Source organism: Tyto alba, unplaced genomic scaffold (assembly GCF_018691265.1).
Source record: "Tyto alba isolate M040663 unplaced genomic scaffold, T.alba_DEE_v4.0 Super-Scaffold_27, whole genome shotgun sequence".
Taxonomy (NCBI): Eukaryota; Metazoa; Chordata; class Aves; order Strigiformes; family Tytonidae; genus Tyto; species Tyto alba.
Window position 1 is genome coordinate 7812035 of NW_024881301.1, and position 23313 is coordinate 7835347.

At 40.7% G+C, this 23313-nt stretch overlaps 1 protein-coding gene across 7 annotated transcripts in view; it reads left to right on the forward strand.

The window, feature by feature from the left end:
• TMEM241 (transmembrane protein 241) overlaps positions 1-23313 on the forward strand; it is a 56900-nt gene that overhangs the window by 20791 nt on the left and 12796 nt on the right. For 5 of the 7 annotated variants that reach the window (XR_004408340.2, XR_004408341.2, XM_033001128.2 and 2 more), the window contains exons 11-13: positions 6283-6317; positions 7594-7663; positions 10420-10513. Coding sequence is in view for 5 of the 7 variants with exons in the window: in XM_033001128.2 (XP_032857019.2) it covers positions 6283-6317; positions 7594-7663; positions 10420-10513 (199 nt within the window). In the remaining 2 variants the exon portion in view is untranslated. The remainder of the gene's footprint in view (positions 1-6282; positions 6318-7593; positions 7664-10419; positions 10514-23313) is intronic. The other 2 variants (XM_033001131.2, XM_033001132.2) reach the window with 1 other exon arrangement.

The window sequence follows — 23313 nt, forward strand, 5'->3', positions numbered from 1 at the left end:
AACAGTTACTTCACTTGAATTCCCTTTTATCTTGGGACCATCATCAACATGATAACACTGTGTATCTCCTTTTATCTTAGTTCAATCAAGTCCCCTATTTCCATAAGTAAATAATACAGGCCTTTCATTGTGTATTTGTATCATTCCAGTGTCTATTTACCAGGGTCCCGTGTGTTGACAATATCTGAATATCAGTTTGCTTGAAGTAGGCTCTTGTTTAAGTCAGTTGTTGTTTACCGTCTACTATGAAGTACAAAACAAATCAGTTTTACTCAAATAAAGTAGTTGTGCTTATTGAAACTGTTTTGAAGAATTAGTCACAGAACTGGCAAATATGCTGCTGTGTGCAGAAATAACCCATGAATTCTTGGATGAGCTGTAGCTATTTGTCTGTGGTGAAGGGAGAACCATGAAACAAGCAGTAAAATCAGTTGATTTTTCATTTGGCACCTGCTTGGCTATGGCTTTTAGTTGTCATTTTAGATGAAAACTGCATCTGGACCTGAACGTTTAAATTCAGATTTTGGCTGAAGGTCTTAATTTTGCAGCTTTGATTGAAAAGTCAGGGCTGTGTTCCTGCTACGTTAGTTGATGGTATCCTTTGAAGTCTGTGAAGTTGTGTCCAGCAGAGAGCAGGAGTTCCACACTACATGGAAAGTATGATTATTGATACAGAGGCTTTTGAAAGTGAGAAACTTCTCACTAAGGAACTTTGAGGTGCAGTGATATGTATCTTAAAACTGTTATTTAAAAAAATCCACAACAAAACAAAACAACAAACAAAACAAAACAAAACAAAACAACAGTGGAATTGTGCAAATTGGAAGATGGCTTTTTTTAGCATCTGCTTAAAAGCAAAAATGTGTTATCAAAGCTTGCAAAGATTTTCACTATTAAGAGGCTTAAAGGTCAGTGTAGCTTGCAAGATGATGGTGCAAAGCAATTTCTGGAAAACAGGTAGATTAGAGGAGGTAGAAGACTGAATGCTTATTTGTTTGGCTTGGGTCTGTGGATATTTATATGTCTATGTATGTATGTATATATCTCTATGTGTTAGAAAAGCTCAGAGTCCATAGCATTTGGACCTCATCTTGTCTGGGGAAAACAAACAGTACTGTGGGCAATGGGATAAATGACATCTGATTTCTTTTAGAGTTTTGTTTTGTTTTGTCATAATAGCTGATGACGTTTGAAAGGGTGTGAAGTTTGGTAGAAGTTCTCACCTTGTTTGTGACCTCCATGATATGCCGCTGCCACGAAGGTCCTCCAGTGTCTAATGGGGCTGAAATCTTTCTGCTGCAGAAGGCACTGGCAGGGTAGGTCTCTTTGTGAGACATCTGCACATGTAGTTATCTTGGAGATGACTGCCATTTCCCAAATTTGGATGAATCTGGTCATCATGTTTGAGAGCTATGTAGAGCTATGTATGTATGTGTACACACAGCTTTCTTGCAGAAGCTTAATTTCTGTAGAAAACGGTCAAAAGGTATTTTTAAATCACACTGAGTAGAGGGCATTTTACTCTGAATGTTCTCTGAATGACCACTATCTCCTCACAGGCAGTTCTGGGTCAGAATTACTGGAAATGTGTGCTTATGTCTGTCAGAGGGTGCCCAGCCCTGAATTTTGTGATTTAGCAGGCATTAAGGTGCATGCTGCTGCCTCTACTCGTGGCTTCTCAAGGACTGTTTCGGCCATGACAGGATCCCAATTCCACCTCCAAAACAGGACAGTCCAACGTGTACTGGTGGCCTTGTCTGTATAAGCATGATTCTATGATTCTGTGATCTATGAAGGAACATGCTAGTGTGGTATCAGTGCAACTTTCTCCTCTTAGTGCTACTATCAGTAGGCCTTTATAGCTCATCAGACAGCTGACATGCGGCTGTGTGGGGAAAAGGCAGCAGCTGTGTGGGCACAGCCAGATAATGTTTAGAATCACAGAATCATTTAGGTTGGAAATGACCCTCAAGATCACCGAGTCCAACTGTAAACCTAACACTACCAAGCCCACCACTGAACCATGTCCTAGGGTGCCATGTCCACGCATCTTTTAAATACCTCCAGGGATAGGGACTCAACCACCTCCTTGGACAGCCTGTTCCAGTGCTTGACAACTCTTTTGGTGAAGAAATCTTTCATAATATATAGGAAAATATCTAGGTTTGTTTCAATAGAGGCTGTTCAAAGAATGTCTCTTCACTGTGAAAACACAGCTGTACTGTGAGTGTGGAGACTGCCTCCATAGAGCAGATTAAAAGTTCTTCCCCAAGCTACTGGATGTTAGAATGTAGCAATATGTTAGATTTCAAAAATATATGTTTAGATTAAAAGAAGCATTAACTGTATTAACTCTGTTGGACACTTCCAGAGGTGCAACTGAAATTAGGAAAGTCTCCTAACATATGTTGTCCCTACATGCCATGCACTGTTTCTTGTTTTAAAATCTGGAACAGTTTGGGAGGTGAGAACTTCTTAAGCAAATGTACATGAACGGGAACTTTCTAGATCCAAACAGATCTGAAGAAATATCCACTGATGTTGAAAGTGTGGTATTCTTCTCCCTTCATCACTTTACATCAAGGTTACTTAGTGGCTTTTAAAAAGGGAGCCAGATCAGGAACAAGCATAGGATGGAAAGCAGAGCTGTGCTATGCAGGGAAGTTGCTTCTCAGTGCCCAACCCCATCCTGTTCATCCATCTCCTTTGTGTTTAAGCGTGTGGGGCAAGGAGGGGAAGGAAGAAGAGAGGGGAAATGCACTTCTGGGAACCTCCCTCTAATCCTCCAGTCTTGTTCTCACCTCCTTTTTTTGGTGTAGTACTGTATTTCCTTGCCCTCTAGCGTCCTACTTCCTAGTGACTTTTCCAGTAATCTTGCATTTTATTATGTCATACATAAAATTTTCTTTTATTCCTTTCCAGTCCCCCACTTTTTATTGAAGAGGGAGCCAGATATCTCCCCCTTAGCTAGCTGGCAAGGGGTAGCATGAGGGGAGGGGGTAGTAATGTCTACCTGGCATTTTGAGGGATACATAATATGTCTTAGAAGTGTCTTGCAGCTCATCTTGGGCTTTCTCCAATACAGTGGCAGGTAGAGATATGTTACTTCTTGTAGAGACCCTGGAAGAAAGTTTCAGTAAACCACAGTATCTGTCACTGTCTGATATTTGTTCACAAAGACATGCCAGATAGCCTAGCAGTCACTGGTGTGGAAAAAAGAAAAACTTATAGCGGGAAAGTTTCAAATGGTGAATAAATGACACTGACAAAGGAGTGAGGTAAAGGCTTTATGCAGCTAAACTACATCTGGCTTCTGGAAGAGCTGCTGCAGTAGATTTTCTGCAATAGGGAGAGTCAGCTTTGCAGGCATAAATTGCTGTTCTTGCTGACAAAACCTCTTTTTAGCCAGAAAGAAAACCACGGGCAACCCAGCCCTCAATATTGAGTGCAGGGGGAAAAGAGAGCAGACAGATTTGGCACAAGGATTTTGGTTTTGCTGCAGCCTGATGTCCAGGCTGCCCTGCTGGATGGAAACCTCTGAATCCCTAATGGGTTTACAACATCATCGTGTCTTTTCTACCAATGTTCTGTTCAGAGCAGAGTTACAATACAGCTTTAATGCCATATAATTCATTTGCCTTAACTTGCCCCACGCTTCATAAAGAAGGTTTTGTTTTCCTCCTATGTTTTCCTTGGATTGAGGCCTGGGATGCCTGGTAGGGTTATCAATTCCTCTTGGTTGCAGAAGGAAGTTTCTTTCTGAGCATTTCCCAGTCTCAGTTATTTTTTTGTGTAAAAATGAATAATGAAAAAAGCAAAAGTGCAGAAACACGGCTCAGTCATAATTCTCATCACTGTTGATACAGTTTCACTTGCCCTGCCAGTCTCCTGTTTTCTGTGTTATTCAGTCAAAAGCAATAGGCCTTCATTTCCTTTCCTCTCTTTACCAGGAAACTGAGGAATTGGGCCTTTTTATTGTGAATTCCTCTTGGCATCTTGTGTGTGGAGAACATACATGTGTGGGGAGGAGGGTCAGGGTAGAATTACCTACTGTAAGTCATCTGCTTTGCCTTGTTTAATATCTTTGTGACGACCACGTCTTTTAAAAGCATGCGTAAATGTTGACAATATGAACATACTGTACCAGCTGATGTCTTCCAAAGTTATTGTATAAAATGTTAAGCCTGAAATACCTTCCTGCCTCTCACTCATGAACTGTTTCCTCCTTCAGCCTGTTGTCTTCCATGGCTGATTTCAGTGACAAGCTTTCCCCCCAAGGCTTCCTTGGCCATGGGATCTCCATGCTCTTTGCAGTTCCTTTTGCTACTGGTGCCTTTGCAAATGATGCTGGGATTCACCAAAGCATGCCAAGGGCAAGCCACCAAGTGCAGTAGCCTGGTCATGTAGAGAGCTGGGACCAGCTGAGAGCAGTCTTGGAAATGGTACCTGTGTCAGCACTGGAAAAGGGAGTTGGACTGGTATAAGCACGACGCTGATGATATTGTACTGCTGCAGGTACTGGAGGTAGCTCATTTACAGAAAGTTGAGTTTTCTAGCCTTAACCTTGTGCGTTGGGAACCACTTCCAGCTCTTTCTCTGCCTTAATTTTTCATTGTGCAGGCTTCCATTCCTCTGCTGACTGTGTTGGCACTTTACTGCCATTACTGGGCCTAGTGGACTGTAAGAATCACTGGTAATTAGCCAGGGAAAACTGGCCTCGCTTTAGCATTCATAACATTAATGAATGACTTTTTACCTAAGTGCAGTGCTTGCTGCTTATCAAGAAGCAACCTCTCTAGATACTCTTTTCTCCTTCTCCCTCTTGTCCTTTGTGTTTGTCAGGAATGTATGCGGTTGGTAACTGGAGGAAGCTGTAGCTCTGCTTTGGAGACATGCATGCTTCTCCCATCTTAACAATGCTCCAGAATATGTTTCTGTAGCCTTCTAACCTTAGAAACGACATGGAATGAAAACATTTGGAAAAAAGTCAGAAATTTACAGGAAGAATCAGTAGCACTGAAAAGGGTTCTGTACAGCCTATACTGCAAACTCAGAGGAATGAAGTCTTTACAGGACCTCAGAAATCTTACGTGATACTCCAAGTGAAAAATTGGTCATAGCTGATTTTTTTGTTCACTTCTATCTTTCTGAAAAGTGTGCATCATTTGAATGGTACTCGGTTTTATTTTCATGCATTTTCTTTAAACTTGTTTGCAGCATTTGTTCTTTCTCTAACTGACATTTTGGGCATGAATGTGCTGTGCATGCACAGTCACACGCATAAGACTCTATATTTGACTCTTATGTTCAGTATATGCTCATCCCTATAAAGTAGACATCAATACACACACAGCTGCTATTAACCTTTGGACAAAGAGACAGTCAAATCTAGACACGACTACAGTTTTCTGTAGATTCTGTCGCAGTGGTGTTACTAGCTGGCTGAATAGCAGGTCTGTTGAAAAGGACTTGGGGGTAACAGTGAATGCTGAGATCTGTATGAGGCAGTAGTGCATGCTCATGGCAAATTAAAGCAAACCATGTATTGGGCTACGTTAGAAGGAGCATGGCTGTCAGATTGAGAGAAGTTACTATGAGCATTGCTGAGGCTACAGCTGAAATAGTCTATTCAGTTTTAGGCCTCCCAGTTCAGGAAAGATGTTGGGAAATTGAAGATCTAGCAGAGGGCCACTGACATGGTTAGGGACCTAGAGCACACGTGGCCTGCTGCAAGGAGAGCTTGAAGGAGCGGGTGCTGTTGAGTCTGGGAAGGTGGAGACCAAGGTGCAACCTAACAGCTGCCTATACCTTTTTGAAAGGGAGTTACAAAGATGACAGAGCCAAACTCTTCTAAGGAGTTACAGATGGTATAATATGGAACAACAACCATAAATTGCAGCTTTGGTGGTTTAGAGATGGGACATCAGGAAAAACTTCTTCACAAGGAGAGTAAGATGGCCCAGGGACAAGTTACCCAAAGAGGTGTGGAATCTCCATGCTGGGAGGTTTTTATGACCTGGCTTTTTGAGACGGAGCCACAGAGGACATGATCAAATATTGGTGATAATCCTGCTTCAGGTGAGAGGTTGTATTAGGTGACCCTGAAGATTTCTTCCCAACCATCTTTTTCTTTTTTTTTTTAATTGGTACTTATGCCTCAGTTATTCTACTTAACTGCAATAAGTTTCACCATGAAAAAACAAACACAAATCTGTCGATTTATAATGTTCAGGCTGTGTCATAAATTCTGTAATATAAAATTAATCTTTTTTTATTTTTTAGTGTGGTGCTGTTGGCCTCTGCATCCCATCCAGCAGGTAAAGTGGATTGAGTTGTTCCTTCTTTAGGTTTTCATATTGCCTTTGTCTTCCATGAATGTCTTCAGAGGCCAAACCCTGTAGCATTTTAGCTCTGGAATTCAACAGGAATATGACCAATAATACGATACCTTGTAGGAAGAGGAGAGGAGGGTATGCGACACTGTGTAATTTGCATTATATTTACTAATATGTTTCTTAACTGCTTTTTGCAAAGAAGCAGCATGGGACAGACAACAAAGAACAGTGTTTGAGGTGGTGCATGGTAAAGAACAAGGATTCCCTAGGTGAATATGTCCTTTTCAGAGCAGCATCCCAGCATTCCATATAGAACTGAGTTTCCTTCTCTGCACTTCCCTCAATGCTATGCAGAAATTTCATTTTGTTGCTTTCATAAGATGTATCTCATCACTTGAGCCCATGCCAGGATTTGAAGTAGCAAAAGATCAAAGGCTAAAAATGGAGAAATTGAGTATTTGATGGTGGCTAATATTCCTGTCATACCGGTGTTTAAATAGTTAGGCTAAAGAAGATCCATCTTGTTGCTTTTACCAGATATTTGCTCAGGGATAAAAACAAAGGAACAAGCATTGAAATAAACATAAATTCCCCCTTTTGCCTGGTGGTCCATATCGTGTATATAGCATTCCCCAACCAGGGTAGACAAACATGTTAAGCAAAATAGTCCTGCATTTCAAAAAGTTAAAGATGGAGCTTCTTCTGAATCTGTAGAGCCTGAAAGCTGGAGGACAACTGGGAATTGTTGTTACCAAGAGCAACCAAGTCCCAGGTTCCTGGAAATGCAAGTACTTCAGAGCTCTGCTTGGACCTGGGAGAACTTTTTTAAACCTCTCAATATACTCTGTGTGACAGAGTTAAAATGCCAGAGGGGGAAGCAGCCAATGTATGTTGGTGTTTCCTGTTGCTTCAGTAGGAACTATCATGAGCTCTGTAATAACAGAAGTAGATATGATGCATGTCTATCCACTGGCAAATGTTGCTAAAGCAGGATCTTCTGTATACTAGCAAAGAATACTCTTAGGTATCCCTTTCCCCTTTTTCAGACAAAGGCAGGAACTGGCTAGAAGCAAGGTCAGAGAGAAATCATTAAACACACTAGAAATGTGGAAAGCATCATAAATGTAAAGTCAGCCAGCTGTAAAGGCTCAAAGGAATGTTAAACTAGTAATGTTAATATAATTGCTGTTCCCCTGCTTGTAACAGCAGGTAATTTTTTTCGCCTGTGTTCCACTGAGAATATTGCTTTGTCCCTCAGGTGATCTCTTCAGTGCCTTGGACTTTCCATTCCTGTACTTCTACAGGTTTCACAGCAGCTGCTGTGCCAGGTAACCTCTCTATAACAGGACATGCGAATGTTTTCAAAATAAGAGATCCCATTGACTGTCAACCTTGACTCTCAGTTAAAATTTTTGGAGCATATAAAACCTTAGTTGTACTAGTTTCTGCTGGCATGAGCCAGTAAAACTGCAGAGAATATGTATCTGGGTGTATCTGTGGACATGCATTTGGAGGCGTGAGATTCAAATGGGCTGGAAGTATATGTGTTTATTTGAGTGAGTGCATTCTGCTCAGAAGAGTTCCCAGTCACCAGTAAAATAATTTTTACTTATTGTAGCACAGCTTTGATAAGTAGCATGTCTCAAATACTTCTCAAGTTGGATTAGCCCTTTTAAAACTTGCTGTTTACAGTGCTTACAGAGTATTAGTCTTCAGCAGTATATGGGTGTACATGGATTTATTTACCTGTACATCATGTTATTTGGCAGAATGCTTTTTTGGGGTAAAAGGAAAAAGCTTTAACAAGTGTTCCTGTATTTTGAGTAGCGAAAGTTCACTGCCAGTAGTGTAATACTTGCAGAGAAATGTAAATATGTTTCCTATAGGTTTTAATTATCTCCAAAAAAATTATTCCTCTCTTTCCCCTCCAGTCTTCTGCCAAATGGAAGTATTTTCTTTTTAGAGGGGAAAAAATATTTTCATGCTAACTGATGGCAAAAATATTTCCTGATTGTTAGGGATTTTCTTACTTGTATCCAGATATTCCATTAAGAGGGGATATTAAAAATGGTTGTTAAATGATTTCCCTATGTACATAGATTTTTGGTATGAAAGTAGCTTTATTTCAAGCATGAACTATCCACACTACAAGTAACTTGCAATTAGGTATTAATTAATAAGTTATTCCGTAGTAGGTAGGTGAATTCTATTTCTTCCTGAAGACAAGGTCTAACTGCAGGCACTAATGGATATCTGTCTAGCCCAGATACTCTTGTTCACTTCATTAGAATTTTACCACTGTTGTAGCCTCCCGTTTCTGTTTCCATTGCCCCAGCTTCAGTACATGTATAGTAGATAGTGCTATACAATACACCAAGTGGAAAGGAGTAGTTAGGTGAAGAAACAAGCATCTCAGTTGCTCTGCTACATCCTGTAATCTAGTGTCTTTGTAGACATAAAGGATTTGGAGGAAAACCTATACAAAGTAAACTAAGGGTAACTGATGCAGCTAAATCTACTACCCGTGGAGAATGTCTGAAGAATTAGTAGTAAGATGCAAAGTGCTCCTTTTATATAACGAAATAAATTGGTGTTGTCACATCAATAATTCAGGTATTATAATTAGCTGTTTCACTTTTTACCTCTAAATTACACCAAGCTTCAAATTACTGACTAAAAGCCCTTCTCATCAGGGCAGAAGATGTGGAACAAACTTAAGCCACCTACTGGACTTTCAAAAGTTTGGGCAGTTCTGCTTCATTGAACTTACTGATTTCTCAGGGCAGAATGCTCTACTGCTCAGCACTTCATCCTGGGCAACAAGGAGCTCAGTTTGGGCCTATCTTTTATCATCAAAGCAGCATCTGCTTTCTTGGCTCCAGGCACAGCAGATAGTCCTTTGGGGTCTGTGTTATGGCTCAGTATAAGAAATCCTAGTACCTCCTACTCCTGGGCAGCTATCTTACCCTACTGTTTGGTGTATCAAAGACACCTATACTGACATGTGGCTGAGATGCAGCTTTGCCACATGTACTGAGCAGGGAACAGCACTTGGCTGATGTGCTGGAGCCTGGCATGGAACTTCTGACCTGGGGAGCCACCATCTTCCAACTTTTCTGCCATTGCAGAGAGGGACCCAACTGCATTGCATCACTACCCAGAACAGCATACCGTCTTCAAATTCCAAGGCACTTTTTGCCTCATCAATTGTGTGCTGTGTTGATCCTATTTCCTTTCCCATGCAGCTTCCCACAGTACTTTATAATCTCTAATGTCTCTCAACCAGCCACACAGTAATTTGTGCTCTACATATTTTGAAGTCCTTTTCTATTCCCTGCTTGCTGATTTACAGTATTTCTGGTTCACAACCAGTGGGTTATAAGTATGTCACAAGTGAAACAAAATCCAGAGCCAAAGCTTATAAGCTATGTGAGGTCCAGTGAGATGTGGAACAGTTTCCTTAAGAGTAGTCTTGGCTACAGGAGCACTGGGGACTACTGCCTTATATGACTTGAGAATCAAAATTGCCTTAATCTTCAGCAGAGACCTTTGGAGTATTCTGTTCCCAGCACTACTGACTCATCTGTCTGTTTGTTATACAGTAGAGATGTATTTGACTTCCTAATTGGAATTTAGGCTTCATGAAATTTAAACAGCTTGAAAGCTTCAGGCAGAAACTTTCCAGTGGTTATTTTTTCAGTTCAGGGCTCTGTGGAGGTTAAAGTGAGTTAGTTGCCAAACATGTGTGGCTCCTGTTGAAATTAGCATTGCCTTTATTCAGAGTCATTTCAGTGCCTGAAGTTAATATTTCACCTCATGTTTCCAATAATCTCTACTTTGCTGATTATGCAAGTGCATTAGAGACCAGCCATAAAAGCGTCAGACTTACTTTACTCAGACTAGTCACTGACTGAACAAAACCCAAGATGTACTGGACCATAATGTAAGCTCTTTGTCCACCAGCTTTCTTCCTCCAAATGGGAGTAGCACTGCAGTTCTGCATTAGGAAAACCAAGATGCCTGTAAGAGGTTGCTTAGTTGAAATTAAGAGACTTTATTAACAAGCTTTCCCCATCCCTTGCAGTGGACTGTTGGGATTCTTTCTGATGTTGCACACAGTGAAGCTAAAAAGCAGCACAACCTCAGGGCAATATGCAGCATGGAGTTTCCTTGCAAAGGTAAGAGAAAGACTGTCACAGGAACACAGTGGATCTGTGCATTTCCCAGGAGAAATGAGGAATTTCTGCATCTCTCTAGTTTTCTTTGCTATTCCTATTTGATCCTCCTAGAGCCTGTCTGTGCAACCTGAATGTAGAGCTGATGCAACAAATATCAGGTGCATAATAAACCAGGATTGTTAGCTGAGATGAAATACTGTATATAGACTTAAGTTTAATGGAACTGGGCTGATTATTGCAGCTAAGGATTTGGCCTAATGAATCCCAGTAATACAAATCTCTACTTTCCAAAGGTGTTTTGGAGAAGAATACTCTTTCTGAGAGCTTGTGCACCAGCTGTTGCTTCCAGTGTGTCTTCCCCAGGCCAGGAGTTAAAACTAGTTCCCTGAAGTTCAGTACCAGAACTCCCACTGTTACTGTTGCAGGGGAGAGCAGTGGATGTAATTTCCCTTGACACTAACAAGACTTTTGACAGTATCTCCCACAATGTTCATATATGCAAATTAAACTGTTACTGTCTAGATGGGCAGACAATTAGATGAGTAAAGAAATGGTTGAATGATCAGTCTCGGAAGGTAGCAGTTAATGATTCCTACTCTAACTGGAGGCTTGTGACAACTGGAGTAGCAAAGGGGTCTGTCTTGGAACCCATCCTGTTTAACATCTTTATCAGAGTATCAGAGGTGATAGAATGCACTCATGTTTGCAAACAACACTGAACTAGGAGGACCAGTCAATAATGCTGAAGGACAGGGTTGCCTTCTGGAGGGACCTGGACAGCCTGGAGGAATGGGCCAACATAAATCTTACAAAATTCATCAAGGACAGATGTGAAGCCCTGCACATGAGAAGGAAGAGCCCCTGGCAGTAATACAGGCTGGGGACTGGATGGCTGGGAAGCGGCTCTGTGGAAAAGGACCTGGGGATTTTGGTAGACAGCAAACTGAACATGAGCTAGCAGTGTGCCCTGGCAGCTAAGAAGGCCAAAAATATCCTGGGTTGTACTAACAGTAGCACAGGCAGTAAATTAATGGAAGTGATCATACCCCTTGACTCAGCACTTGTTAGACCACATCTGGAATAGGGAGCCTTGTTTTAGACACCTCAATACAGGGAAGACATTGATAAGCTGGAGCAATTTTGGCAGAGGGCTGCCAAGAAAGTCAGGGGGCTGGAGCACTTGCCTTGTGAGGAGTGGCTGCTGGACCAGGCTTGTTCAGCCTGGAAGAGGGAGCTTTGGGAGCACCTAACAAACAGCAACTGCCTAGGACCTATGGAGAAATTATCAAGAAGACAAATCCAGGCTATTCAGTGGTGCATGGTGGAGGGCAGGGGGGATGTGAGATAACAAGCGTAAGTTGAAACAAGAGAGGTTCAGACTGGATATAAGGAAAAAACTTTTTCACCCCAAGGACAAGTCAGGCAGGGGCACAGGTTGCCTGGGGAGGCTGTTCAGTCTCTGTCTTTGAAGGTTTTCAAGACCCAACTGGACAAAGCCCTGAGCAACCCAGTCTGACCTCCTGAGGTCTATTACTACTGGAGTTATCCTATGACCTGTGGATCTAGGCTCTGGCTGTACTTGGTTTAAGTTATTAGCAGCTCATTTGTTAAATTATCAGTGGTAAATGCAGTCAGAAGAGCTTGTCAGACTCCTTTTCCCTGGTTAGATTTTACATAGTTTCATCACTCTCAGCTAGCTCATCTGAAAACCACAGCCTTCCTGCGCGGTTTGTGATTACAGCTTTCCTACTGCAGTGAATGAAGCTGTTACTTTATGAAAAAAAAAAAAAAGCAGACTTGCATCATACGCTTGTTTAGAAACTGCAGTCAGATGAGTCTTTGGTTTTACAGGGGATAACAAGAAAGGAGTGATATGGCTCATTTTGTGCTTTGCAAGCTGTTCCACACTGTACAAGTCAGACAGTTTCTCATCAGTGTGAATTTCTTCCAAACATTCTGACTATGCAGATTTTAGTACCTTAGTTTTCTTTTCTTGCTTCTTGGTAGCAGGTCAACTGATTTACAGCTTGCTCTTGCATTTTTTTTTTTTTTATTTTTTGACATTCTGGGTTGGAGATGAGAATAGCTGCCTCTGCTAGTAGGTGTTGTGAATGAGGAGAAATGGTTCTACATGTGGTATTTATGACCTAGCTGAAAAAAATGCAGGCAAAGATGTGTTGTGAAATATATTTTAAGCATATTTGGGTCCTTCCCAGCTGAAGGGGATCAGAGCCACAAAGTCTGGACTGGATCAAAGCTTTCCCAAAGTTCAAGGATTTCTAGATTTCTGGGGTTTTGGCCAACTCTAGACATAAGTTAGACAAAGTTTGTTGTATGAAATTACTTACCTTTACATCAACTAGAAATTTGGTCCTCTGTCACTGTGATAATTTAGTGTGTTCTTCAGCCTTAAAAGTCCGTGTTTGTTAATGTGCATGGTTTAATAATCTTGCTTAGGAAGGATTTTCTAAGATAGCAAATTAGTTCTTTTCCTGTTGTAGCTTCTAACGCAGTCCTCATATGTCTTGTCTTGAGTTCAAAGAGGGGAGTTAAGTAATAGGGACGTGAGATCTGTCTGTAGCACTAATAATTTTATCAAATTTAGCAGTTTCCATAATGTTTTAAAGCTTGCTATAAGAATGATTTTAGGGCTCATTCATACCCATCTGAGGCAGCATGAGGAGCATGGAGGGACTGCTGCTCCAAGTGCTGAAATGCAACTGATTTGGGGTTAGAAGTCAGTGAATGTTGAGAAAACTTGGGAACACTATACATCAGTTTTAGAACAGGAATCAAAAGAGACTGCAAAGACAGACACAGATAGGCAGAAAGCAAGAGCTGAACTGGAGCTTGCCTACAAGGGTAGGGGCTGATCTACCAGCTCATATAAAATTCGCACAAGGTATCTTATAACTATAAGCAACTATAAATTTACATATGGGGTAGTTAGGAACAGTCCTATCCATCTGATCACTAATGCTGCTTCCTTCAGGTGTTTGGAAGCATTAAAACTACATACTGATCCAGCCCGACATTGCCTGGGTATGAGTGCTGTCTCAGTCACATCTTAAGTCATCATAAGTGCAGAAGAGCAGTATTAATGAGTACTGTAAAAATCTGTTTAAATCCAAGTGTGTCACTCCCTTTTTTTTTTTTTTTAGAAAAAAAAAGAAAAAAAGGGGTGGGGAAGGAAGTTAATGTGGATAAAGAATAAAGATAGAAAGTATTTGGATCTGGACTTGCAGAATGAGATCCAGTGGAAAAAAAAAACTCTGGTCACAACAACAGCTTTGCGTTCCCACATGAGCATTTTTCTTGGATTGAGTAGTGCCCTAGATCCTCTTAATCTCTCAGACTGACTAGAGTTTTCACCAGCAGTTAGAAGGGAGCAGCATTTGAGGCCAGAATATGTTTATCTTGTAAATGAGCCGAGAAAGGAGAATTCTGTAGTCCTCAGGCAGCAGCACAGGCCTCTAGGGAGGTGCAGAGAATCAGAAAATCTGTTTTCCATTTGGATGCTTTGTACCTATGTGACTGATGAGCTGAAGCTGAGATCGTCACCACCGCTGCATTTCTTGTTAAGTGCCAATAGACCAATAAACTCACCATGAGTTCTGATCAGGCCTGCTTTGCAGATTCACAGAGATACTCTTTGTGAAGCCCACATATTTGGCCTCCCTGCCCTCTAATTTTACATTCAGTTAAAAACTGGAGCTGGGTCATAACTTGTTTTTCTGATACTTTGACTGTGGCCACTTAATCAGTGTATGAGGTTTTTAAATTCTTCCCTATAACAATTTCTGATAGCTTTCATGCCAAAGCATTGCTTTGTGCAGAGACAGACGAAGCACGGGTTTCATCTGTGTATATACAGTCCTGTGTGATATTTACGGTGACAAATGCTCTCTGCACTTTTGCTGTGAAAGCAAATCGTGTGCGTGTTAGTCAGTCTGTATAGATTCTTGAGAAATGCCAAAAAAAATCACTGAAATGATCTGTAAAACAAACAAAAAAATGCTTTTAAGAAGCCCAAGAATTATGGAATGCTTTGTCATAGCCTTGCACAGATTTAATCCCCAGAAGAGCAAGGATTTGAAGCTGTAATGAGATTTCTTGTTTTAATTTGAAAGCTATGCTGGTATCTTGGGTTACATATTGGAAAGGAAAGCTGGAGACGCTCATATATACAGACAGAAGCATCTGGTGAGAACGCTAATGAGCTCTAACAGTGCTGTCAATGAGTTTGTTTAGATTAAGGCTGCCAATCTGTATCTGGTGATGAAACCTGTTAGGGTCTCTATAAATTAAGCACCAGAAATAAATTAAATCATGAATAGAAGGGAAAAATGGTATTTCAGAACTTTTCTTCAGCAAGATACTGGTTACTTATGAATTCATATTCCCCTATCATGTTTAGTATTATCCCAATAAACTTGTAGTAGGGAATTCAGCTTGTTTTCGATAGGAACCTGTTGAGACAGCTTGGTATAAAGAGGAAGAATAAATGGGAAGGTCAATGGATTTTGGATTCTCTCTTTCTTCCTCATCTGAAGAAATTAAGTTGGATAACTGAAATCAGGTTGCAGTGAGTTTTACACTGGTTTGGTATTATGCATTGGTTGGAAGAAAATTTAGAATAATCTGATCAGAATTATGCAACTCTCTTCTATATGGCCATCCCATGCACCGTTATGTAACCTCTAGTGTATCTGAGCAGTGCTGGAGGCTCCCTGATACATAAAAGCATCCCCTCACAGCTGCTTCCTTGTTTGTTAACTTTAGAAGTGGTTGCCCCAGGTCACCTTATATTTAATGCTGGTCTGCCAGACATTGCAAAAGTAATTTTGCAGGAGCATCTGAAAGAGTATCTTATCCGTGGGTCCTATGTACCTAACTATAGCCCACTGTACTTAACCTCCAGCAGTTTTAGTCTTCCCCCAAAATATATAACAGCTGTTCAGAAAGTGTCCTCTAGTCTTTAATTTTATATTTTGTGCCCATGTATCTGCCTCTTTGGTCACCATGGTTTCCTGAAGAAAATGAGTAGACTAGATCCATCTTCATGTTAGTGCAAAAAAATTGATAGTATCCCTCTTAAATATTGGAAACGTACTGATTTTTTTTTTTTTTTTAATTAAATCAGAAATTCTGGTTTTCCTGCTTCTCATAAAATGGAGAGACCACAACTGAAAGTCTTCTGGGGCTCCTAGCCTGGTTACGCGCACTGCACCTTTCTTCACAGATAGCAGTTCACATGAGAATTTTATCAGCTTTAATTCCAGGGGCAAACCAGCCAAGAGAAATAAAACAAATTAATGCTTTTCCACATTTTTTGCAGGCTTAAAGCCTCTGCTGAAGCATGCGCTCCTATTTGTATACCTCTTAATTCCTCTCTCACTGCTGCTTAGCACACAAGTGCTATAAAATATTCTGGTCTAGAATGTCAGTTCTTGTGCTGAGGGCTATTTACTAGCAGAAATAAGTGTCACTCTAAAAGAATCTAGTCACTGGTACCTTCTGAAGCAAATGGCTCTCCTTGTTCATCTCTGCCCTCGTGGGAAAGGATTCTGGATTAAAAAATCTGTTTAAAAATTTTATATGTATATCATAACCAGAACAAGAATGTGTTTGGTTATTTGGCACTCGCCCACTTGGCTATATTGTAGACTGAAGTAGCGTCTTCTTTGCGTGCTGCTGTGCTCAGGCAAAAGTGACAGTGAGATTCTTGGCTGAAAATCACATTGCTTTTTTGGCTTGGACCTCATAAAGCTTTATGCAAAAATGTCATAAACTCCCACTGGAGTTGCATAAACACAGTGCATTTTCATTCGGCTAAGATCCTGCACTGTGTGCAAGGCTGTGTCAAGACCTCTGTTTGCCCAACCTGGAAAATCTGTGCAGCTGCAAACCAGAGCCCTGGGAGAGAGGGAGAACTGTGTGCTAGACTTGGCTGGACTTTGCTGGTAGGTGCTCTCCGTGGCCCCAGTGTGGTTTGAAGTGTGTCTCCAATCTGAGAGGGAGAGTTTCCATCACCCTAAAGCTTTCAAGTATGCCAAGAGGGCGTTCATAAGAGTAGAAGTATGCTTCTTCCATCTATGCACCTTGTGTACTCTCATGTATATGGATATGCACACACATATGCATAAAGATAATTAAAAATGGGAAAAATCCTTACTGATTTGTGGTTGGCCCTCACTGTATGGAATATGTACATTTATTCTTCACACACATATTTGATTCCTGTGAGTCACCATGGGGACTATGCAAATACCTTGGAAAAGAAAATGTGTTTCTCAGCTAAGCCTGATGAGCAGATAAGGCAATCGTGCTCTTAACTGCATCTTAAGGGTCTATAAAAAAGACCAGTTGCTGAAACCTTGAAAGTATAGGTTTTAGGGTAGTTTCTATGGAGACAACTTGATAGTTACCTTGTAGCATCCAACACTAATTACACCATATAATTGTTGGGAAGACATCAGTCTCCATAACAACTCCTTTGTGTGCTACATGACCACTAAGCTAAGTGGCACGGGCTCCCTGGGGCAATAATGCAATGTAAGGAAACTGTCTTGTAAGAATAGCTAAGACTTGTTGGAGATTTTGAATCTCCAGGTAATGGAAAAATTTAGTATGTACATTAAGAGGTGTTGTGTAGGGCTGCAGGTGTGTATCCATTGAAAATGGCAGCTACGCAGCTTTTGGGCATGACATGGTCACACAAAGAAGTACATAAAGTTACGTGTTACAACTTGGGGGTGGTATCACAGGACAATTTTCATCTGTGCTTGATATAATAAATCCAGTCTCAGCATACATTAATTGATAGCTTGAGCCCTAAGAGATCCTCTGAATTTGTTTGTTTCCTTTTATCCATTATGATATCCACTTGAAGTGCATCATGTACATTTAGTATTGCCATTCTCTCGATCACAAAGCTAATTACAGAATCACTAGCTTGGAGTATGTCTTTGGAAGGTACTTTTTCACCTCTACCTTTGACAAACTGTCTGTATATACTTGACAGTAGAAAATGACAATTTAAAAGTAGATTTTGTCAAATTAACAGAATTATGAATTGCAGAGGAGGCAGGTTCATTGCTTCTCTGTATAATAGATTCTTAGTCTCCCATGTTTTTATGTGGTCTCCTGGAGTTACTTACATATGGAGAGCTGAGGCTGGGAAATGAATCATAAGTGTGACAAAGAGAAGACAAAAGAATGAGAACTGTTTTGGAAATCATTTCCGTTGCTAATGTACTGATGTAGATGACAAAATTATATGGAAGAACCATGCAGTATGTGACATACCAATGTAGAAAGCTAGCTAAGGCTAGGCTTCCAAAAATGAGCAAAATTAGCCACATTCTTCTCTGTTGCCGGGTTTCCTGTTCTTTTCGGGATCTGGATTGCTAGCTGCCTTTCTGATTCTTAAAAACTTTCATGGGTGAAATGTCTCCAGACTGCCTCACAAATCTTGAGCCTGATCATTGACCTCTCTGATTGATAGGCACTTGGTGTCACACTCCAGGTTGCTTTCTTGAAACTTCTCATGTTAGTGAGCTGCTGCTGTCTGAAACGGGTCTCCCTGTCTTTCTCTTCCTCTCCCTCACCAACTCAGAAACAGTCTTTGTGCGTTCTCAAGTGTGCTCATGTCCCAATCCCACTCTGTACACCTGCTTAAGGATTAGATTTTGACTTTTGGCAAAAGTCAGCAAATGGCCACAGGGCTCTAGGGGAGGCAGACTGTGAACAGCTTATGTCCTGTCCCTGAAATATGTGATGCTCAGGGAAATCACACAGGCTTCAGACAATCCTAAGAGATGACTCTGAGTTGTTCTCGTCCTGTCCACAGCTAGCATGGAGAGGAAGAGGGCAGAGTCCAGCATTCTCTCCATGCGTGTTGCTATGGATGCTTGTCCTAAGGGGGCAGAAGGGAATGGGTCTTCTTGAAGAGACTTCCCCAGCCTTTCTGAGGCAACAGGAGGCCAAAGACTATAGTCAACTGCAGTCACTTCTGTCACTGTCTTCCCATGCATGGGACATGCAGGCACTCACAGAGCTAACTGTGTAACCTTGTGGCATTGCTCATAAAAGGCATTGCTCAAAATGGATTAGCTGTGTTAGTGTTTCAGAAAACATTTTTTCAAGTATCACATTTTTTAAGGTTTCTGATGGAATATTTTGACCTTTTGTAACAGCGGATGGTTAGAAAGCCCTGGAAAGACTGTTGGTTTTGAATGGAAAAATAAAACCTTAAAGAATATCAATTCTTCCTTGCAGTCCTTAGCGTAATAATAATAATAATAGCATGTCGATTTCTTTCCATTACATCATTACTAAAACAGCATAAACACACCAGAGAATGGCAACGCAGAGACTGTGTCTCTGTTATTATTGTTGGGTTGTACGGAAAGGGGTCAGCAGGGAGATTTAGTTATCTGGTTTGAGAATTGTTTGTTTATGAATTAGGTTTTCCCAAAGGGGTCGTGAGATAGGAAATACAATAGGAAATGGACTTTATACATGCACAGAAATACCAAATCTCTTAGTGTCATGCGGGAGAGAAGTTGATGGAAACTTGCTATTTTTGCTAACAGATTTAAAAAAAATACTTGATTACGCATCCTGAAGTTTCCTATGCTATTTTTGATACTAGTGATATCCTCTACAGAGTTCTGAGTTACTCATGACAGAAAAATGTTTTATATCTGATAATACTGACAAGGAACATAAACATTTCAGGTGTTTCTATAGATTTTAACAATGGAAAAATGCATTATATTGTTTTTCACTACAATATTCCGCTTAAGCTAAACATCCTCATTGGTTCTGACAATATCCTTTCAGCAACATTTGTTCTTTCCTTGTATAAGTAAAGCAGCATGTGTAGGATCTGTTTTCTTATAGCAGTGATACTGGGGGCAAGAAGAGGTTTGAAGATGCCTGCAGATACCACACAGGTCTTGAACTGACAGTGGCCTCAATCTGCAGTGTTCAGCCTGAGCAATCGAGCATGGAAAGAGCAGTCGCTGAGAATGTGTGCATCTTCCTACCCAGCACACCCCTCCACAGCAAATACTCCAGATATGATCAGTCTTGACACAGCAGAGACCAGTCCCCATCTGGGTCATTTGAGCCAGTTGTGGAGGTGGCTTCAGAGTTCACAGCTGGGTGGGTGTTCACTTACATGATGTCTCAGTGGAAAAGAAAATTTCGCTGTTGGCTTCCCAGGTTGCTCAGGGGATATTTTCTACTGTCAATCTTCTCATCTGCTTTGTGAAGGTGTTTTCTGGTACAGGGCAACAGCGAAGCACATAGCTTTGGACTGAATGTCCAGCTGACTTGAAAAGATGTTCAGTTCTTGTGATACATGGAAACACACTGATGTAGCCTGTAACATATCTGCCTTTGGCCCCATTTTTTTGCCTTAGTCGTCTCACTGTTGAAGTTCTCTTTCAGAAGTCATGGCCACTTGAGCTATGTTCTCTTGCACTTTGAGAGAGAACAAACTGATAGGAGTTGAAAGCATCAGCCTGGTTAATTCGGACTTTGGTAAGAATTATGAAATGGTGCACATAAAGTAGCTAAATGCTGAAGAATTATCACAGCTCCTAAGCAGTCTGTTCTTAAAAATATTGTCTTCCACCACAGTGCCAATGTATTCTGCCTCCAGGAAACTCAAGTCAATCTTCCTTTTCTTCATGGACCCCAACTGCCAGGAACTTTATACTCTGCCTGCTGGAACCAGCTTTTTTTCTTCTCTTGGATGCCAGCTGAGCTACCATTGAGCCACTGTTGTGGAAGGTCATGGTCTACCTTTGAGGAGTTTGGAATTGCCTTCTCTCCTGCCTTTAGTCAGAGGTCCTGATCCTGCAAGGCAGTTATAGTAACAGTTTCTGCCTGATCTGGCTACTGGCCCACTCACTGGCATCTAGCACTTGGAAGGAAGATAGACATAGGCAGATGCTGAGCTCGGTCCTTCCCAAGGAGCCAACTCCTTTTGTGCCAGATACACATAGCAAACTGTCAGTTTGCCTCTTAAATTCACCACTTAAGTGTGACAGTGAAAAGCATGGTCGTCTTCTCTGCGTTATCAGCCTTCTCTGTCTCTTGATAGTAATTTCTATTTCATGATCTCATAAGGGTTAGATGAGGTGAGGGATAATTTGGAATGCCAAAAGTCTAGCTCTTGCTGAGCTTAATGTAAGATAAAGTATATTTTATTGCAGGATTTTACAGCGGCAGAGCGTTAGAACAGCTGGCTGCTCCCCAAAACTGAAAAGCTATACTTCTCAAATCAGATAGCAAAAATAATTCTTTAACCCGGTATGCCATATTACTGATCAGTAAAATTCAGGGCATCAAACAGAAGATAATACTGAAACAATTGACTTTGTAAAAGTAAAGAGAGGTGTTTATTTTTTACAGGTTCAGATCTGCTCAAAAGATGTCAGTGGCTGGGGCACTAGTAATTTCAGCAGAAGCAGATGTTATATGGAAATCTTTCTAGGACAGAAGTGGAAAGATTAATAAACTGTATGCCATAGGATATAAGTTTTGTATCAACTAAGGTCAAGATGCAGATCCCTCCTTTTCTCTGATTGGCTGCAGACTTGCTGCATTAGGGGAGGATTGTAAAATCTCCTGAATTCTCTACCATCAACAGCTGTTGATTAAACAAACCCTTGGTTCACTCCAGTTGGTGTCCATGATCCTAACAGGTAGAACACATCACTGCTGTTGTTGCTGTTGCAGTGCTTACTCCATTACACAAATATTTAATAATTCATAAAATAAGAACATGATGATGAATCACATTGCTCTGTTAACTTCTGACCTCAGAGGTTTCAGAGGAGAGACTAAAAGGCAGGAGGAGTTTAAGGCCTTTGCAGTAATAGGGCAGCATATGAGGAAAAGAGACTCACTGACAGGCTGAAGCAACAGAGGAAAAGTACAGTTAACCATTATAATGCATGAAACATTTACAGGAAACAGGAGGTGTTGGCTTTTAAGTTTGGTATAATCTGGAAATACAAATATATTTCAGCTTTTGGTCAAATACATGTGCATCAACAGTCAGACTTGCAACAGCAAGAATGGACAAAGCACTTCCTGGCAAAGTCAAAGAAAATCTAAGTTATTTGGCCTAAAGAAGCTTTGTCGTATCCCTCATTAAATAACTTTTGTTATCCTTGCTTGACAGAGCTTTAGCTGCGTGGATTGTGCCTCTCATCTGCAGAACTGACCTAAACAGATGCTGTTAGTCTGGTGCATGTATGCATACCTGTTTGAATCACGATGTTTAGTGTTTCCGTATCAGCAAAGCATGCTTCGGGGAGAACGTACATGAGTTGTGCAGGGTTTCCCCTTTGTCCCCATAATACAGAACCAAACACTGAGGGTAGTAACAGTATCTGGATTGTGGTTTTAGTGGTCACATTTAAGAGAAATATTTAGATATGAACAGAGGAACTCTTAAAATTGAGTTCTGTACTATAATCGCTCTACACTTCATAGGCTGAAGATTGGTGGCACTTCACCAGCTATCTCATTAGCCATAGGAAGGGGAAATGTATGTTTTGGCCATTATCTCCAGTAGCAGAGGGCAAATGCTTCTTGTTTTGGCTTTCTCTTTATTATGACAGAAAGTCTGATGTTTGTGTTTGAGTGAAGGGAGGGTGGAGTGGCTACTTGATGTTCAAAAAGAAATAGCTACCATAATTTTCAACCCAATCTAGTATATTACAAGGGGCAAAGAGTTTTGGGTTTCTTTAAAAGTCTCAGGATTATCTTTCACTTTTTGTAGGAAAGCAAAATGAGTTATAATATGCTTCTAATAGTTCAGTCCTATCTCATCAGTGACTACTTATGTGTTTATATATGAATGCCTATATGGATATATGTTTATACATTGAAAGATGTAGCCCTTAGTGAAAAGAGTCTTGTCTGGTCATTGTGAATATGACCATGATAGCCTACTTGTCATAAGAGGAGAATTTTCTTACACAAATCCTATTAATTACTCAGTAACCTACGTATCCTTCTTTACTTTCTGTACTTAACAATTGTAAAGTTTTTCTGCAACAATAAGTAATTGCTGTATCTTTCTTTGTGGTGGCTTATGTAAGGTTTAAAAAAAGAAAGAGACAGTGCAGAACCAAGGAAATTAAGGTATTGCCAAGAATCAGAAAGGCTATCCATTGGCTATACAGCAAACCTCCATATGGCTGAGAGCTGTCAGACAGGTACCACGTACCTTAAAGAGGTGAAGGTAGAGGATTCTCTGGAAGTGATTCAGAGGCAAGAGACAGATGGGCTTTCTTCAGCCCTTTCTGCATTGTAGGATGGGGCTGGGCGCATGGCTGGCTTCCAGAATGACCTAGTAACCACAGCTTCAGTACTCCCTAACGGCTCATTTTCTCCCAGAGCCAAACTGCTAATGAGATGCATATGGTGCAAAACAATAGCATGGCCACCTTTGTCTTATGAGGAGTAAAAGAATGATGAAGTTAGATAACAATTCAGTAGTTCTTTTGGCATTTACATGATGCTGAGTGTTAAAAAATGGCTACTATGGCATATTAATCTTAAAGGATTATACATTAATCCTTGTCAATGTATTAATCTGATAAAACAGGATGCTGAGGACTTTAAGGAAGCTAATACAACCACCTATTGCTTCAATCTTGCACTTACAGGATCAGCATCTTGGTTGCATTAGTCATCACATCCTGGAAATTAAAAGATAAAAAACAGCACTGAGAAGAATCTTCATAAATATGATAGAAAGTAGAGAATGG